Here is a 16070-nt window from a genome sequence, read left to right as displayed (position 1 = left end):
CTCCTCACACCGTGACGCCGGTGGCTGCCAGCTTCTTCAGAGCAGTGCCCCGACCCGCGTTCCCCCCCCCGGGACCCGGTCGCCCCGTCGAGAATACGCGGCGGGGGGCTGGCAGCTCCTCCCTGCCCACCCCGGGGGCGGATGGGCGGCGGGCTCCAGTTGCGGTCTGCAGCCCCTCGCCCGGGCAACCCCCCCCCCCCCGCCATCTTCACCCCCCCCCCATCCCCAGCCTGTTCCTCCCGCCCCCCCCCCCCCAACAAGCTGCGAGGATGCTTCCCGGAGCGAAACACCGGGCACCGGTTTGGAAGACCCCCCCAGCTCCGTGCCCTGCCCGGATTGCAGCCAGGAGGAAACCAGCCCCTGTGCCCCCCCCCCGCAGCACCTGGCGCGGCGGCCCCTCCCACTGGCTGCCGACCCCCGCCCGTGACGTCATGCTGCAGTGGCGGGGCGGGGCCGGGCGTGGAGCGGAGCGGAGCCGGGCTGGCGGAGGGACCGCGCCGCGAGTGGGAGCGGGAGCGTGGGCAGGGCCGGGCCCGCCGCTCTCCAGTAGCCCCCCGGTGGGCCGGGACCCGCCGCCGCCGCGATGGGCGACCCTCGGTCCGCCGCCGTCCTCCTGCCTCTCCTCTGCCTCTGCGCCGCGCTGCCCGGCGGAGCCTCCAACAAAGGTGAGCGGCGGAGACCCGCCGGTGCCGTCCCGGGTTGCATCCCGCGGCCGGGCGGGGGGTGGTGGTGGTGGTCGTGGGGGGGGGGGTGGTGGTGGTCGGGGCACGCTGAGCCGCCGTTCATCCACCCGCCCCCGCGGATGCGGCTCCGCGCTGCCCGTCGCCTTCGTCTGGCACGTTTTCGTCCGCGGTCCCCGGCGGCTCCGGCTCCCTTTGCCCCTTCGGGCGTCCTCATCCCAGCCCCTCTCCCTACTTTCTCCATCCGTCTCCTGCCACCGGTTTCCTCTCCGTTCTCTCCTCTCCTTCTGGCATTCCCCTCGCGTTTTCCCCTTTTCCACCCGCTTGTCTTGCTTTTGTTTCAGTTATCGCTGGGTGGGTTAAGCTTTCCTTCCCTTCCTTAGCCCGCTGGGAGAGAATGTGTTGCTTCTCCACAGACCCCTGTGGTCTCCAAAACGCATCCCCTATCTCCATCTCCTAATTCTACTTCATCCATCTACAATCCATCAGTAGGAATTATTGTACAGTTAGGTGTTAACTCTGCAGGTTGCTTATATAAAACAGTATTTTATGTGCCAAATGTGTAAAAAAAAAACAAACCCCAAAACCCTAATGCTATAGCTGTTAACGTTCTGAATGCAGATGTTCTTTGGCCACGTAGAGCAATGGAGAAGGATGTGGGTTTCTAGATCTGTGGCTGTAGAGGCAGGCGTGAGACATTTGTCCGAGGGGAGCCAGTGCGTCAATAATCTGACAGGGTGGGAGAATCTGAAAACATGCGAGGGACTGGGGGTCATCAGGGAATGTGACACCTTAGGGTGCCTTCCGTGCTTCGGCAGAGGTAGGGCTACGGGGTGGGTGCAGCGCGGAGCTCTGTGTACGCTGACATTGGCAGGGGGATTTATTCGTACTGCTGTGGTGCCAAGGGGCCCAGTGGCGAGGCAAGGCCCCTTACGCTCCGGGTTTTCTCTCTCCTTTGTGAATTTACACTCTGAAACATCTACCCCCCCCCCCCCCCCCCGCCTTTGGCAAATTATTTTAGATTTACAGGAGCTTTCTTGAAGATGGTGGGAGTCTGTATCCTAAAAATATTCCCAAAATGTTTTTCTAATCTCCAGGAACTCGTTTCCCGAGAAATCAGATTGGTGATTCCCAAGTTGCAGGTGGATGCAGCAAAGGATTTATCTCTCTGCCACCAGCTTGTTACCCCAGCAACAGGGCACATTTGGCATTTGTAGCTATGGATTCCCACCTCGGTGGTGTGGCGCGTGGACAAGAGCCGTCCGCAGGGTGGAATCCAGCGGGGGCAACAGAGGGGTGGGGTGAAACGTGGGCTCTTGCACACAGGGAGGATTCCACCTGCATACTGAGCAGGATGGCTGCTTCCCTGGATTTCCTACGCAATGCTTTATAATCTTAATCAATACGGTGAGGGAGAAATGCCAACCCACGCTCTTCGCTGCTACGCCAGGCTGGGTCTGCCCGCTCTGCCCCGCTGATGCGTCCCCACCCTGACCCTTCGCCCTGTCTGCTGGCCCACCGCCCGGCTCCGGCAGCGTCCCCCGGCCCTGATTTGCGGGAGCGGTTGGTTGTAAGGGATACTGGCCCTTTTGAGTCAACACGTCACGCCATGCCGGTGTGGTTTCAGAGGATGCTGTGCTGCAGGGGATGAATTCACATATTGGAAGTAGTGCCCTTGAGGGGGAAGGCTCGGTGTCCTGCTCCCCACCAGTTCTGAGCCATGCTGTGCTCAAAGTATCACTGGGCTGTAATAAATCTTGGTCTCCGGGGGGTGGGAGAGTGGGGGATTATCTGGGAATGGGGGGTTGTAACTAGGCCATGGAATATAATCTCTGAGGCCCATTTGGCAGGGAGTGGGCATGGGGGAGGGGTTTTTAATTTGCAATGATTTTTCTTCTCTCTCCCCTCCTCTCCCCTCCCCTTCCCTCCCCCCCAACCCTTTATTTCTCCCTTTCCCTGCCCCGGAGCCTGTGTGATAAAGATTAATTTGCTATTTCTGGGCCTGTGACATTTTTCAGAGCCTCCTGCTGGCTGCTGCCTCCATGCCAAGCCTGGCTGGGCTCCAGCCACCGGGATTAGCAAGGAGGGGCCAAGGGAATATGGTGCTCGCCATGGACTGGGGAAGGAAGGAGCAAGGGACTCTCAGAGTAGGTTATTCTACGCGTAGGGCGACTGACTGACAGTGTACCTGGGTAGGTGTGCGTAGATCAGGGCCCTTAGTCCAGAGGATGGGAGGCGTAAGTGATAATGGCCGCGTGCAAGACTTGTCCCCTGGGGACATCCCAAGGGAAGATGTATCCTGGATCCTTTAATTATTGCTTGAGTGAGCTAAAGGATTTAGCATTTGGAATCTGTCTCCAGAATCAGGCTACTTCTGCCTCTTGATTTCAATTTTTTTAACCACTCCAGCTTTCCTGGGCACCCAGATGCCTCTCCGCATATTTCTTGTAAGATAGTAATGAGGAGGCCAGAAGGAACACATTGTTCCTGACGAGGTCTCCCAAGAGCCATGTAGAGTAGAACTAAAGAAAGAGAACTTCTTCCTCCCAGCCTGTTTTAGACTTCTTTATTTCCAGAGAGGGAGGTGGGGAGGGGTGGTTGTTACCTGCTACTGGATGATATTCTGCTCTTTTCCTACTGAATCTGTCATTGGCGGCTAACACGTTCCTGTGCTCCATCCTTTACCCCAAATCCACCTCAGCAAACAAGCACAAACCCTGGATTGAAGCCGAGTATCAGGGCATCGTCATGGAGAATGACAACACAGTCCTGCTGAACCCACCGCTATTTGCACTGGACAAAGATGCTCCACTGCGCTATGCAGGTAGGTGGGTGGCAGCTCAGGGAAGGGTGGGAGGCAGGGAGAGACTTCGGAAGAGGCAGAGGCAGGGTGACATTCATCCCTGTGCTGGATTCTAGCTCTCTCCAGGAAACGATCACCTCCAAACCTTGTTCCGGAGGAGGTCCCCAGTGAAGTCTGGAGGCAGTCGGGGCACAGCTTGATTTAGGATGCCGTGAGCTGTTTCCCTTAGGGAGAGAAATTGAGGGTGGAGCCAGCTACTTTTTGACGCAGTTCTGCTATTTCCAAAGATCACATGCACAGCTCTGTGTCTGTGAGCGCTGGAGAAAGCTGGTCGGGCACACTTCGTTGGCAGTGCGACATCCCCTCACAGTAAGCACGAATCCCTGAAACTACGGACGAGGCTTTCCGAGGGTTGTATTCCTGGTGCTTGCTTGGGCCGTGCCTGGAGCTTCCTCACGCATCCTCCCTCAGCTTTGGGAGAGGAAAAGTGGTCCCTGTGAGCTGAACTCTAGGATTCGGGTGACCCTATCTGCAGTTCCCTGCAGTACGGTGCACATCCTGCGTGTGTGGGTGGATGAGACATCATGGATCTTCACGCTTTGGCTGTCTATCTGCAATATGTGGCCTGTTTTGCCTCCCTGAGGGATGCAGAGGAGAAACAAGGTGCTCCCTCAGTACCGTGGCTGTGTAGCACTAATAAATCGAGCTTGAGCCTTGTAACCTCTGATCTTTCTTGATGCTGGTCAAGACTCCTTGCCGTGGGAGTAGTTTCCAGTAGAGGGCAATCTGCACCATTGATGGCTGTGAGAGAGGGCAGGAGGAACTCTTAGGGAACCAAAAACTGCTGGAAATGAGAGGTGATAATAAGGGAGAAGGGGGAGCGTAAGTTAGTAAGGAAGAAAATACGGGAGAGGGAAGCCAGGGGGCATAACGCGCTCTCCTCAGTTCTTTTCTTTCTCCGCTTCCTCTCTGCCTTTGTGGGTACCAGGTGAAATCTGTGGCTTCAGGATCCATGGGTCAGGGGTACCTTTTGAAGCCGTGATCCTGGACAAAGCTACGGGTGAGGGGCTGATCCGGGCCAAGGAACCAGTGGATTGTGAAGCACATAAGGAGCACACGTTCACCATCCAGGCTTACGACTGCGGAGAGGGACCTGATGGAGCAAATACCAAGAAATCACACAAGTAAGTCCATGCAATCATTGCTGCATGTTAGAAAATGCGATCTGTCACAGCAACTGAAATGCAAATTGCTGTGGGAACGCTTCCCTTAGCCAGAAGTATTTTTCTCTAGCCTTGATACTATAACTCAACATGTTAATAAGACCCAAAGAGAAATGTTCACTGACTGAGTCACATGAGTGAACACACTAGAAATGAGGGCTGCTTGACAGTTGTGTCTAAGGGTGGTGTTTTATGTTGCTGCATATAGGCAGGAGGTCCAGATTACTTTATCATTCCTTTTGCTCTTTCTCTGGGGTGGGAAACCATTGTCCCACCTCCTGTGTGCCAACATTGCTGCGTTGAAACCAAGGTCTCTTTCCTTTGTCCTTGCTTTTGACGGCTGGAAATCAGACTGGTGCACTTTAGGGGAGTGACTTACACGGAAATTTAGGTGGTGTACGGCTCCTAATCGGCCGATCCGTTCTTACTGATGTCTCTCTGCATCAGGGCCACGGTGCACGTTCGAGTAAACGATGTGAATGAGTTTGCCCCTGTCTTTGTGGAAAAGTTGTATCGTGTGGCAGTGACTGAGGGAAAGCTGTATGACCGCATCTTGCGTGTGGAGGCCATTGATGGAGACTGCTCGCCCCAGTACAGCCAGATCTGCTACTATGAGATCCTGACCCCCAATATTCCCTTTCTCATTGACAATGACGGTAAGAATCCGCACCTACCACGAGCACGTCACTCCCCCTTTCCTGCTTTGCTCCCTCTCTGCCAGTCCCATTTGCTGGCAGAGCTGTACTGTATGAATTTTCTAGCGCTGCTGATCTACCTCTCCTGGTGCAGAGATGCAGCAGCCATTTTGTGGGATACTATAGCTTGTTACGGAGTGGCACTGGGGGGCAGGAGCTCAACCCCTTTTTGGTTGTTTTTGTAGCTGATCAAAAATAAGAGTGATTTCTAGAAGGAACATCTTTGAGGAGACTGTCTTTCCTCTCCCTTGATCTCTTTGTCTTCCTAACCAGGGAACATCGAGAACACGGAGAAGCTGCAGTACAGTGGAGATCGTCTCTACAAATTCACAGTGACAGCCTATGACTGTGGAAAGAAGCGGGCTTCTGATGATGCTGAAGTGGAAATCCAGGTGAAACCCACCTGCAAGCCCAGCTGGCAGGGTATGAAACCTCCAAACACAGTTACGTCTTCCCTTTGCTTTTGCTGAACTACTACTCGGTCCTACTCATTGCAAATGTTTGTATATACATGTATAAATTTGTATGCCCATATACAGGATTCAGTTCTGGCACCAACCCATCAGTCCCACCTAAGGGGATGCAGCAGACACCTAAGTCTGTTGCAAAGCCACTGAAAGGCAATTATAACATTGGAAAAATCTTTCCTTGGATTACCGTGAACTACTATCTATTTGATAAGGCTCACAGACTGTATTCAAGGTAGATCGGTTTTGGGGCTGCTCATCCTGAGCGTATTTGGCTTTTCCAGAGGTGTTGTATGCCTACAGGTTCACCTTAGTCAATAGAGTTAAGGGGAAATCAACACAGCTAAATATCTGCTCTGCCTGATAAGAGAGGCTGACAATCCAAGGAGTGCTGCTACACTGGTACTAGCTGTAGAAGATGAGAATTTGGACCCTGTGCTTCTAGGAAATCTTCCCTTGCACTGATGCCAGCTGCATAAAGTTGTCTTTCCAACACGGAAAGGGCCAAAAAATCTCTGTTTCTGGGCTAGTCCATAGATGCCACTTGTGTGCGTGCCAAATGTTCTGGCCTTGGGTCCTTGGCAGGACCTAACCCCTCCCTTTCACTCTTCTTCATTAGGCTGGAACAAGAGGATTGAGTACACCCCGGGGGCAGGCAGCCTCGCGCTCTTCCCCAGCATTCACCTGGAGACTTGCGACGAGCCCCTGTGGAACATCCAGGCCACGGTGGAGCTGCAGACGAACCACGTGGCCAAGGGCTGTGACCGGGATAACTACTCCGAGAAGTCGCTACGCAAACTCTGTGGTGAATTGAGTCTTTCCTGGGCCGAGGGCGGCTGTGGCACGGCACCCTGCCCCTTCCCTTGGAGGGGTTCCCAGCGGTAGCTCCGCGCCTCGCGCGGCAGGGATGCCGGGGACACGTTCCTCACGTCGGCTGCGGTCAGGGAGGACGCCTCGATCGCACGCCGCATTGAGGGGCAGCGGGCACCCTGCCCGTATTTAGAAGGGGCTCCCCGTGCTTTCCTCGCTGGGAAGCCGGAGGTTTCTGTGCATTGCCCCGGTACGCAGAGTCTGTGGGACTCCCCTCAGCACAGATGGAAAAGTCACCATCCTTCTCCAGCTAGGAGAAGGCCTACAGGCAACTCCTCCTCTCCCTGTCCGCTGAGACCTTACAACCAGCCCTCTAGCACCCTCTTCGTCTGTTCCCCAGTTCTCAGGCTCCTTATTCTCCCGTGCTGACGCTCCTGACTCCTTCCCTTCTCCGTAGGTGCTGCCTCAGGAGAGATTGACCTGCTGCCGGTGCCGAGCCCCACGGCGAACTGGACGGCGCGGCTCTCGGTGCACTACAGCCAGGACAGCAGCCTCATCTACTGGTTCAATGGCAGCCAGGCTGCCCAGGTGCCTGTCCCGAACGGGCCGAACGCCCACGAGGGGCTGAGTGACCACTTCACCCTGTCCGTATGGATGAAGCATGCCGTGGTGCCCGGCAAAGGCAGGCGGGAAGAGGAGACGGTGATCTGCAGTACGGTGCAGAGCGGTGAGACGCTTTTCCCGGGGTGGGGACGCTTCTGCCCGCTGCCTCTAACAAGTTAGAAGGGATTGTCCCTGCAGGGGGAAATGTCTTTGTGTTCCGGAGCGGGACCTGGGCAGGGGTCCCTCCTTAGGAGCGCAGGTTCTTCAGGTGTCGCTTTTTCTGGGAGCGGTCAAGCCCGCTGCGAGCGCGCAGTGCCGAGTGCCAGTCGTGCGGGCTAGCGTGTGCTTCGGGGCTCTGGCTAGCGAGACCGCTCCGAGGTGCGATACCTAACTCCCTGTGCTTGTCCCTGGCAGAGGATGGCTACTCGCATTACTCTCTGGCCGTGCACGGCTGCCGGATCGCTTTCCTCTACTGGCCGTTGCTGGAAAGTTCAAGGCCTGTGAAATTCCTCTGGAAGCTTGAGCAGGTGAGGGAGGAAGCGTTTGCCTCTTCCCCACGTCCCTTCTCCTTCTGCCCTTTGCTGATCCCCTCCTCTGCTGTCTGCCCTAGGTCTGCGACGACGAATGGCACCATTACGCCCTCAACCTGGAGTTCCCCACTGTCACGCTCTACGTGGATGGCGTCTCTTATGACCCTGCCCTCATCCACGACAACGGCCTCATTCACCCCCCACGGCGGGAACCCTCGCTCATGATTGGAGCCTGCTGGACCGGTGAGCGCCCGCTCCCCGAACCATGCTCTTCCCACATGGGAGACAAGGGAGTGGAGGGAGAGCCAGAAGAGGTGAAAGAAACACCACCCGGTACTAAATGATGCAAACCACATTGCTGCCATCTTGCCTCCTTGGCACCAAAGCCAATGTGGCTCCTTCCTTCCTTACGGACCAAGCCAGCAGGCCATGGTAATAGTAGCTCAGGGACAAGTGTCGTTGGCAGCTTCATGGACAACAGCAGTAGAATATGCGATGGATAACCAGCTTTCAGGCAGAGGAGAGTTGAAACTCTGTACCTCGCTCAGGCTTTGGCGTTTCTATCGAAGCTTTTCATCAGAGAGCAGGCAGTACTATTTGTGCTGCTGGTTGTATTGATGGGGATTTCTGTGTCTTGAGGGTCTGTATGAAGAAGTCACAAATCGTTCAGCAGAGGAACTGGGTTGGAGGACAAAGATCAGGTTAGAAACATAGTTAAGCCCCTACCAGATTAAAACCCGTTCTGTGGAGATGTAAGGCTGCATTTCCCAGGTCTTTCAGTTCTCCTGCAAGACTGAAGCAGGACCGAACTAAAGGAATTTGCCTTCTGCTTGCCTTCACTCCAGCACAAATTTCTAGCAAGATCAAATCTTTACTGTAGTACTGCTTCTGCCAGGTCAGTGATCTTCCCACAGCTCTGTGCTCTCGATTGGCTTTTTGCAACCAACAATTATTAATCAGCTTGGGACACCCTCCTGGAACCATCTGAGTTTCAAAGGGATGTTGAGAACCTGGCTTTTTGCAAACATGGCTAGGACCATGTCCCATAAATGGGGATCAATTAATTCCCCAAATAGGTATCATTGGGAAAGGAGAAAAAAAACCCCAAACCTGTACTTTCTCCCTTGTATCGGTTACTCATCCTACAGTCTCACCGTCCCCTTCCTGAGAGGGACTCTGCCCTCTTTCACCAGTGATGTGCTGTCTCTAGGGTTGAAGGGTGCACTGCTTGGCACATGACTCCAGAGCTGTTCTTTTGGACTGGCCCATGCAGGCACTTGTATAGATACTTGCCTGACCCTGTAACTACCCTCTTCCAATGCCTTATTCCTTCTCTGCATGTTCTCCTTTTGCAGAGGAGAAAACCAAAGAGAAAATCAAAGGAAATGAGAACTCCACTGATAGTGTACAAGGTAGGGAAAAGAAAGAAGGCGGTCCCCTTCCCCACTTCACCGTGCATGACTGTCACTTCTTGCATGGTGCCTTCCTCATACAGCTCCCCCGGTCCTGTCCTGCCACCTCCCACCATCCTGGGAGGAAAACCCTTATTTGGCAGATTGGTCCCTGATACCCTGATATCTGTGGAGCATGAAAAGGCTGATAGGAGGACTACAGCCTGCTTTGAGAGATGCAGTATGCTTTTCATGTGGAGAAAGAGTCCTCATGCCTGATCATTAAAGTTGGTCTCTGAAGAACACAAGAGCCATTACAGACATCAGGAGATGTCACCTCATCCCTAACTATCTATGAAACGTATAGTTTCTTTTAAAAGCCCTCACAGGAAGCAGAGCGAGAAGGGGACAAGAAATTGTTTCCATCTGGCATTCAGCAGTTTGGCAGAAACTTCTCTATGCTACCCACCGTTCACTGCCCTAGTCTTTCTGTTGGTCTGTTTTTCTCGCTTTCCCCCATCTGGAATTCAAAAAACGGTCATCGCCTTACTTCAGCATCCCCTGTCTTCTTGTTGTCTTTCTTTTCCATGTCCCGTGCACCCCTCTGTCTCTCTCTACCTCCCTTAGCATCTGTCTGTCCCTCACACCGTTGCTTTTGTTGTCTTGGCTTTTCCATGCCCCGTGCACCCCTCTGTCTCTCTCCACCTCCCTTAACATCTGTCTGTCCCTCACACTGTTGCTTTTGTTGGTTTTGCTCTCTTCCTCGCCATGTCTCTCACACCCTCCACCTCCCATGTTTCCCTCAGGAGATCCTCTGTCGATACACCACTACTTCCATGGTTACTTGGCTGGCTTCACTGTGCGCCCTGGTAGCTTGGAGAGCCGGGAGGTTATTGAATGCCTATATGCCTGCCGTGAGGGGCTTGATTACAGTGACTTCGACAGTCTGGGCAAAGGGATGAAGGTACGCCCATCTGCCCAGCTTGCATGGGTCTCCTCCACTCTCCTCCCCAGCCTTGCTTCCCAGGACTTTGCCTGTTCCCCCGCCTCAGACAACTCCCCACCATTCTCCTTTGTGTCTCTCTTAGCCTGGACTCTTGGCATTTGCCAAGGAACCCTGAGTGTTTTCTTCTCTTCCACCTGTAGGTTCACGTGAACCCCTCTCAGTCCCTGCTCACCTTGGAGGGTGACGATGTGGAAACCTTCAACCATGCAATCCAGCACGTGGCTTACATGAATTCACTGCGCTTCGCTACCCCTGGAGTCCGGCCGCTCAGACTCACCACTAGTGTCAAGTGAGTGGGCAAAGCGGCACCTCCGGCTATGTTCAGCAAGAGGGTTACCTCTCTGTTGACTAAAAGCACACTCCCTCACCTTGTATTTAGTTCTAATTGATGGTCTCAAAATGGGTACAAGTCTTCCTGAAAAGAAGGATTAAAGTAACCAGTATCCAAATGGATACTGTAATACTGGGTCCTGGGGTCTTTGTGGGTAGCAGAACTTCTACCTTCACTCACGGTGCTCCCGGCATGTGGCCTGGTTTTAATTTCCTCTGTGGTGTGTGGATGTGACCAAGTCACCTGAAACCCAGTGACGTCATTCCTACCGCACTTCTCTCTCTTGCACAGCAGGCTCTAGGGAAGCTTTAGGAAGACTACTGGAAAAAGGATGTTCCCTTCACTGGCAGTAATGGGCAGGAGTTGTTCTTTTACAACGCTGCTGGTGGAAGCTTGGGCCAACCGATGCTTTCTACTGCTCTCCTTCAGGTGTTTCAGTGAAGAGTCCTGTGTCTCCATTCCTGACGTGGAAGGTTACGTTGTGGTGCTACAGCCTGATGCCCCCCAGATCCTGTTGAGTGGCAGTGCCCACTTTGCTCATCCTGCATCAGACTTTGAGGCTCCTGACGGGGTCCCCCTCTTCCCCAACCTCCAGATCACCTGCTCTATTTCTCACCAGGTGGAGGCCAAGAAGGATGAGAATTGGCATGGTACCGGTGAGTGGAGTACGGGGCGAGGTCTAAGAGACAAGGTGGAAAGCCCTACAAGAGTTGCTGTCCTGCAGAGGAAGTAGAGTCCCTCATTACACCCGAAATAGGAGAGAGTTTACAAATATAGAAGCAAGGCCCATTGTCTGTCAAAATGTAGGCTAATCGCTTCTTATCCCTTTCTGCTCCTCCCTGTACTTTTTCTATCCACCCAGTTCCTTTGCCTCACTCTCTCCTCCTCCTTTCCCAGGCTGCTCATTCCTAATCCCTTTTACATTTTACCTACATTTCCCCTGATCGAATCCAGCACTGGATGGATGTCCTGCCTGTTACTCTCTCCACACCTGCGCTTACTCAGTCTCCTCCTGCTTCCTTCTCTCCTGCTTTCCTTATTTCTCACCCCCTCCCATCTCTTCCTGCATCACTTACTCCTGTGAATTCCCCAGTCGGTTTCCTCACACCCTGTGATACCACGTCCCTCAATTTCTCTCCATCACCCTCAGATTATTTCTCTGCACTCTGGGCTCCACATGGCCTTTCACTTCTTTCATATCTCTTCCGGTAATGGGATTTTTTGCTCATAGTTTTCTGTTTAGCAGCTTTGCCTTTCCTTGTACAAAGATGAGTTTCTTGACATAGAGCAGGTTGGTCTTAGCCCTGCTGAAAGCAGTTAGTCATGGAATGTGGTTGTCATTTTAAAGAAGATGAGATCTCAACCATGGTAACCAGCAGTCATGAGGCAGGGGAAAGCTTTCAAAAGCACTCAGGGTCTGGGAACATGTGATAGAGTTGTTCCCAATTTGCACATTGTCATTGTCAACAGAGTCCTTACAGCCAAGATGTGTTATCGTGAACCAGTCTGATAATAGCATGTTGTTCCAAAATAAAATGACTTTATTATGCGCGTAAATAATGTCATTAGAACCAGGGGGGACTCCTCCAATTACTACTCCAAGTAATTAGACTGACTGATTTTACTCAAGGTCAGTGCTAGCCAGAGAAAGAGAAGTCATTACATAGGATGTGAGCGCTTTTAAGTAAGTGGGTACCACTCTGAGTAACTCCTGCCTTCACTGACGGCTGTCTGGCTTTCTGGCCCTGTCTTCTTTCCGTTCGCATCTCAGTGACAGACACACGAATGTCAGATGAGATTGTGCACAACCTGGATGGCTGCGAGATCTCGTTGGTAGGAGACGACTTGGACCCAGAGAGGGAGTATCTGCTCCTGGACGGGGCACTGCTGCAGCAGCGGGGCCTGGAGCTTGTTAACACCTCTGCCTACCTGACCATCACAGGTACGTCCTCTCCTTGGCCGCAGCGGTCTAATTACGCCTCGCCCACTGCCTGGCAGCCATCGCTGGGAGAAGCACTTAACCCGATGTTAGAGATGTGTCGGTGTACTTTGTGAGACTCTGAGGTGTAACCGTTTGTTGAACTCCCAGCTTTTGGAAGTCCCAGGCCGTTTCCTTGGGGAGGTGAGTCCTCCTCCAGCCCGCCGTACTAGGGCATGGTGTCTGAGCTCTCACCCAGGCTCCTATCGCTCCTCCTGACTTACTCCTTGGGGTTTGGTGTTGTCGGGAGCCAGCAGCATTTTGCGTGACGTGGCTGGGGCACAGCACACTCCACAGGCTGTGGACTGGTACAACGCTGTTGTACTCTCCAGAACTTAACAGGGCTGCTGCTCTTGATCCTTCCTTCCCTTCCACTTGTTCTAGCAGTGCAAGCGGGGATTTCATCAGGTCCTTTGCAGCCGGCTCCATTTCTGCTCCCTTCCTAAAATTAATGAACCCAGCATTGCCTTGGATTCCTCTATAGCTCCTAGTTGCTACGGGGTTATGACGCCAGATGACTTTGAAGCAGGAGCTTCCTCGCCCCACACCAATGTCTCTTCTTGTCTCAGGTGTGGAGAGCGTTGCAGTTTACGAGGAAATACTGCGCCAGGTCTCATACCACATCAACCACGGGGCTGCTCTTTATGAAAGGAAGTTTCACCTGTCCTGCACTGAGATGAACGGACGCTACTCCAGCAATGAGTTTACTGTTGAGGTATGAGATAAATACACGCACACGTAGGTGCTTGTGCACGCATGGACGGGAATGCACACAATATGTAGAATGTACCTTGAACACAGGGCTGAGTCTCTCTCGCTCTGCTCTTTCTGCAGGTGAATGTCCTCCACAACATGAACCGAGCTGCTCATCCTAACCATATTCTGAGCTCCCAGCAGTTCATGCACCGTGGCCATCATTTACCCCCAGAGCTATCTGGGCACAGTTTGGCAAGCGGCCCTAACAACCCAAGTAAGTTAACACTATCTTCTGGGTTTATTCCTTTAGGTCAGGATGCTGATTTTATGATATCCTGGTAGAACCTATAGCAGAGGATTCCTTTCAGGCTCCCTATACCCATGTTACCGAGTTCTCATTATACTGTCCTGTCCCACTCATCATTAGCAAATGGACTGCAGTCTGTGTCAAACCGTGTTTGAGAGCTTGGCGCAACAATCCTCCTCTTTTGCTGTGTTGTTTTCTTGACATAGAAGCAGTCTGAAATCTACACCTGAGAAGCTCTAAAAAGAACAACCGTAAGCTGGTACCATTTAATTTGTGCACCTTGCAGAGGTGCTGTGTGGGCTTGGGGGTAATGTAATTTCAGAAGGAAGCTTCAAGAGCAGGAGAGAAACAAGAGAATCAAGACTGCCACTGCTCTAAAAAAAAGAGATGGGACTAGGTGGTGGTCAGCAAGGCAGAAAAATGTAGGAGACAGAACCACACAGACAAGAGGAGGATTCTTGCCCCTCAAAACAGAGGAGAGAGAAGCTTGAAAACCAGACTAGAGATTAGATTTGTTGGTTTGTGCTGGCAGCCCTGTGCCACAAGCGTGACCGCAGTCCAACTGGCTCCTCCTAGGCTGTGAGAGCTCTAGGACTGTTACAGAAGACCCTGCGTTGATTTTGGTCCCGTTGTAGGGAACGTGGAAAGCACCCTTGGTGCTAGCTTTTGCTGCAGCTTCCTGCAGCAGCTGATCCCCAGCTGGTCCGGTCCTGCAGCCGGCCCTGAGCCACCGCGGGGACAGCCTATGGATGTGCTGGGGGACCACCAAAACCCAGACTTGGCCGGTCCCTTCCCCAGCTCTGCCCGATGGCAGCAGCAAAGGAAAAGTTGTCCCGGCTGTACAGAACCACCCAGAACAAATCCACGGAGGGCCCAGATAGATTTTTGCAGGGAAGGGGGTTATCTGGGGAGTCCAGGCTCAGCCTACAGGCCTAGAGCAAAGGAGTGGGAGTTGGGCTGAGGGTCTTAGATGAATTTCAAGTTTTCTCCTGTGGAGAAGCCAGGCTTTGGCTGTGGCACTAATTAGAAGGCCATCACAACCCTCGCCTCTGCCCCATATGCAAAGCAGACTTCTTTTGGCTTCCTTCTTTCTCTACTGCTTGCAGAGAAATCACACCCTGGGAAAATCATCCTTGCGCCCTTAGAGGCTCTCCGCAGCCCACATTTCTCCCTCCCAAGAGGGGGATACAATTGGCTGCTGTGCAACATATTCTGGCGACTTCTGTAAACCAAAGATGTGCAGAGTCTACAGGCCAGGCTGACATCGGAGCACGCCTGGACCCAGGCATCCTGGAAAACCAGGCAGGCCTCCAGCGAAGATACAGCAGCTGAAGGCAGGACCTGCCTGTGCCCAGGGGAGCGGAAAAGTCAGGACGCATTCCTGCCTAGACCAAAAGCCCAAGCGCTGCCCAGGAACCCCCACTTCCCGCAGGTCGGGTTGGAAACGCCCGTTTCTGTGGCAGGCTCTAACCACACCTTCTCATTTTCTTTCTCCGAAGTGGTCCCCAGCGCTGCCACTGTCATCATTGTGGTGTGCGTGGGCTTCCTGGCGCTCATGGTGATCCTCGGCATCCTGCGCATCCACTCCCTGCACCGGCGGGGAGTGGGGCAAGAGGTCCCTGGGGCTGCTGAAGGGGAGCACGCAAGCACCGGAGGCAAAGAGAGCGACATGTTCTGGGATGACTCGGCCCTCACCATCATAGTCAACCCCATGGAGGTGAGGAGCAGCCACAGTGGCTGGGGCTGGGCGGGCAGCCGGGGGGCCAGATCCTTCCCCTCACCCCATCTCTCACCTCCCCAGTCCTACCAGAGCTGCCAGGACAGGGCAGCAGAAAGCGGCGAGGGCAGAGCTAGCGAGGGGATGGAGGACGAAGATGACAGCACCGACTCGGAGACGCCCGACTCCCCGGACAGCAATGACATGGATGACCGACACATCATCGGCAAAAGCGACGGCTCTCACCGCTACTAGGAGCTTTAAAACACCAGTCCAATGGATTCCCCCAAAACATATGGCTGGAAGGAGGAGGTGTCTGTCTTTTAACTTCTTCCTTCCCCCCACCGTGTACACATGCGCTCCTCCCTCATTTGTCATTTCTGCCTCCCATGTTCCTTCATCTTCTGCCATTCCCATTGTGGACATTCCCCACGTTATTGACCCCCCATCTGGCTCTCTAGAAACATGTGTTAGGGCACTTGCACATGACAGTGGCACAGTTCAAACCATGACGAGGAAGGAGGGGCTTGGAAAGAACAGAAATTTGGAAGGAGGAGCCAGCCATAGGGCTCAGAGTGGGGTCTCTCACAACCCTGCCCCAGATATTATATATATATATTGTATATTTTTTCAATGTTGTCGTTTGAGGTTTATTCTCGTTTCATGCAAAAAAACCCCCACTGCAGCTTGTGTCGCTTTGTAAAATTGTCGATACTCCTAAACTAAATGAATGAAGGTAAGAAGGATGAGGAAACAAAGTGGATTTTAAAATAAATGGATTTCAAATAAAATGTTCAGGGCTTCTGCAGTTTTTCACCACAAGCAGGGAAAGA

General features: G+C 53.3%; 1 protein-coding gene across 1 annotated transcript; it reads left to right on the top strand.

Annotated features, from left to right (window-relative positions):
* Positions 1-451: 451 nt before the first annotated feature.
* Positions 452-16028, top strand: CLSTN3 (calsyntenin 3). The gene is made up of 18 exons (XM_030019865.1): positions 452-665; positions 3382-3504; positions 4472-4667; positions 5154-5362; positions 5675-5824; positions 6488-6673; positions 7136-7405; positions 7696-7808; positions 7892-8054; positions 9167-9223; positions 10009-10166; positions 10349-10497; positions 10969-11195; positions 12311-12481; positions 13087-13232; positions 13352-13487; positions 15020-15237; positions 15322-16028. The coding sequence occupies exons 1-18, from the start codon at positions 584-586 to the stop codon at positions 15490-15492; spliced, it is 2925 nt and encodes a 974-aa protein (XP_029875725.1). The 5' UTR covers positions 452-583; the 3' UTR covers positions 15493-16028.
* Positions 16029-16070: the final 42 nt, after the last annotated feature.

Source organism: Aquila chrysaetos, chromosome 7 (assembly GCF_900496995.4).
Source record: "Aquila chrysaetos chrysaetos chromosome 7, bAquChr1.4, whole genome shotgun sequence".
NCBI classification, from domain to species: Eukaryota; Metazoa; Chordata; class Aves; order Accipitriformes; family Accipitridae; genus Aquila; species Aquila chrysaetos.
This window is presented reverse-complemented; position numbering and strand designations above follow the sequence as displayed.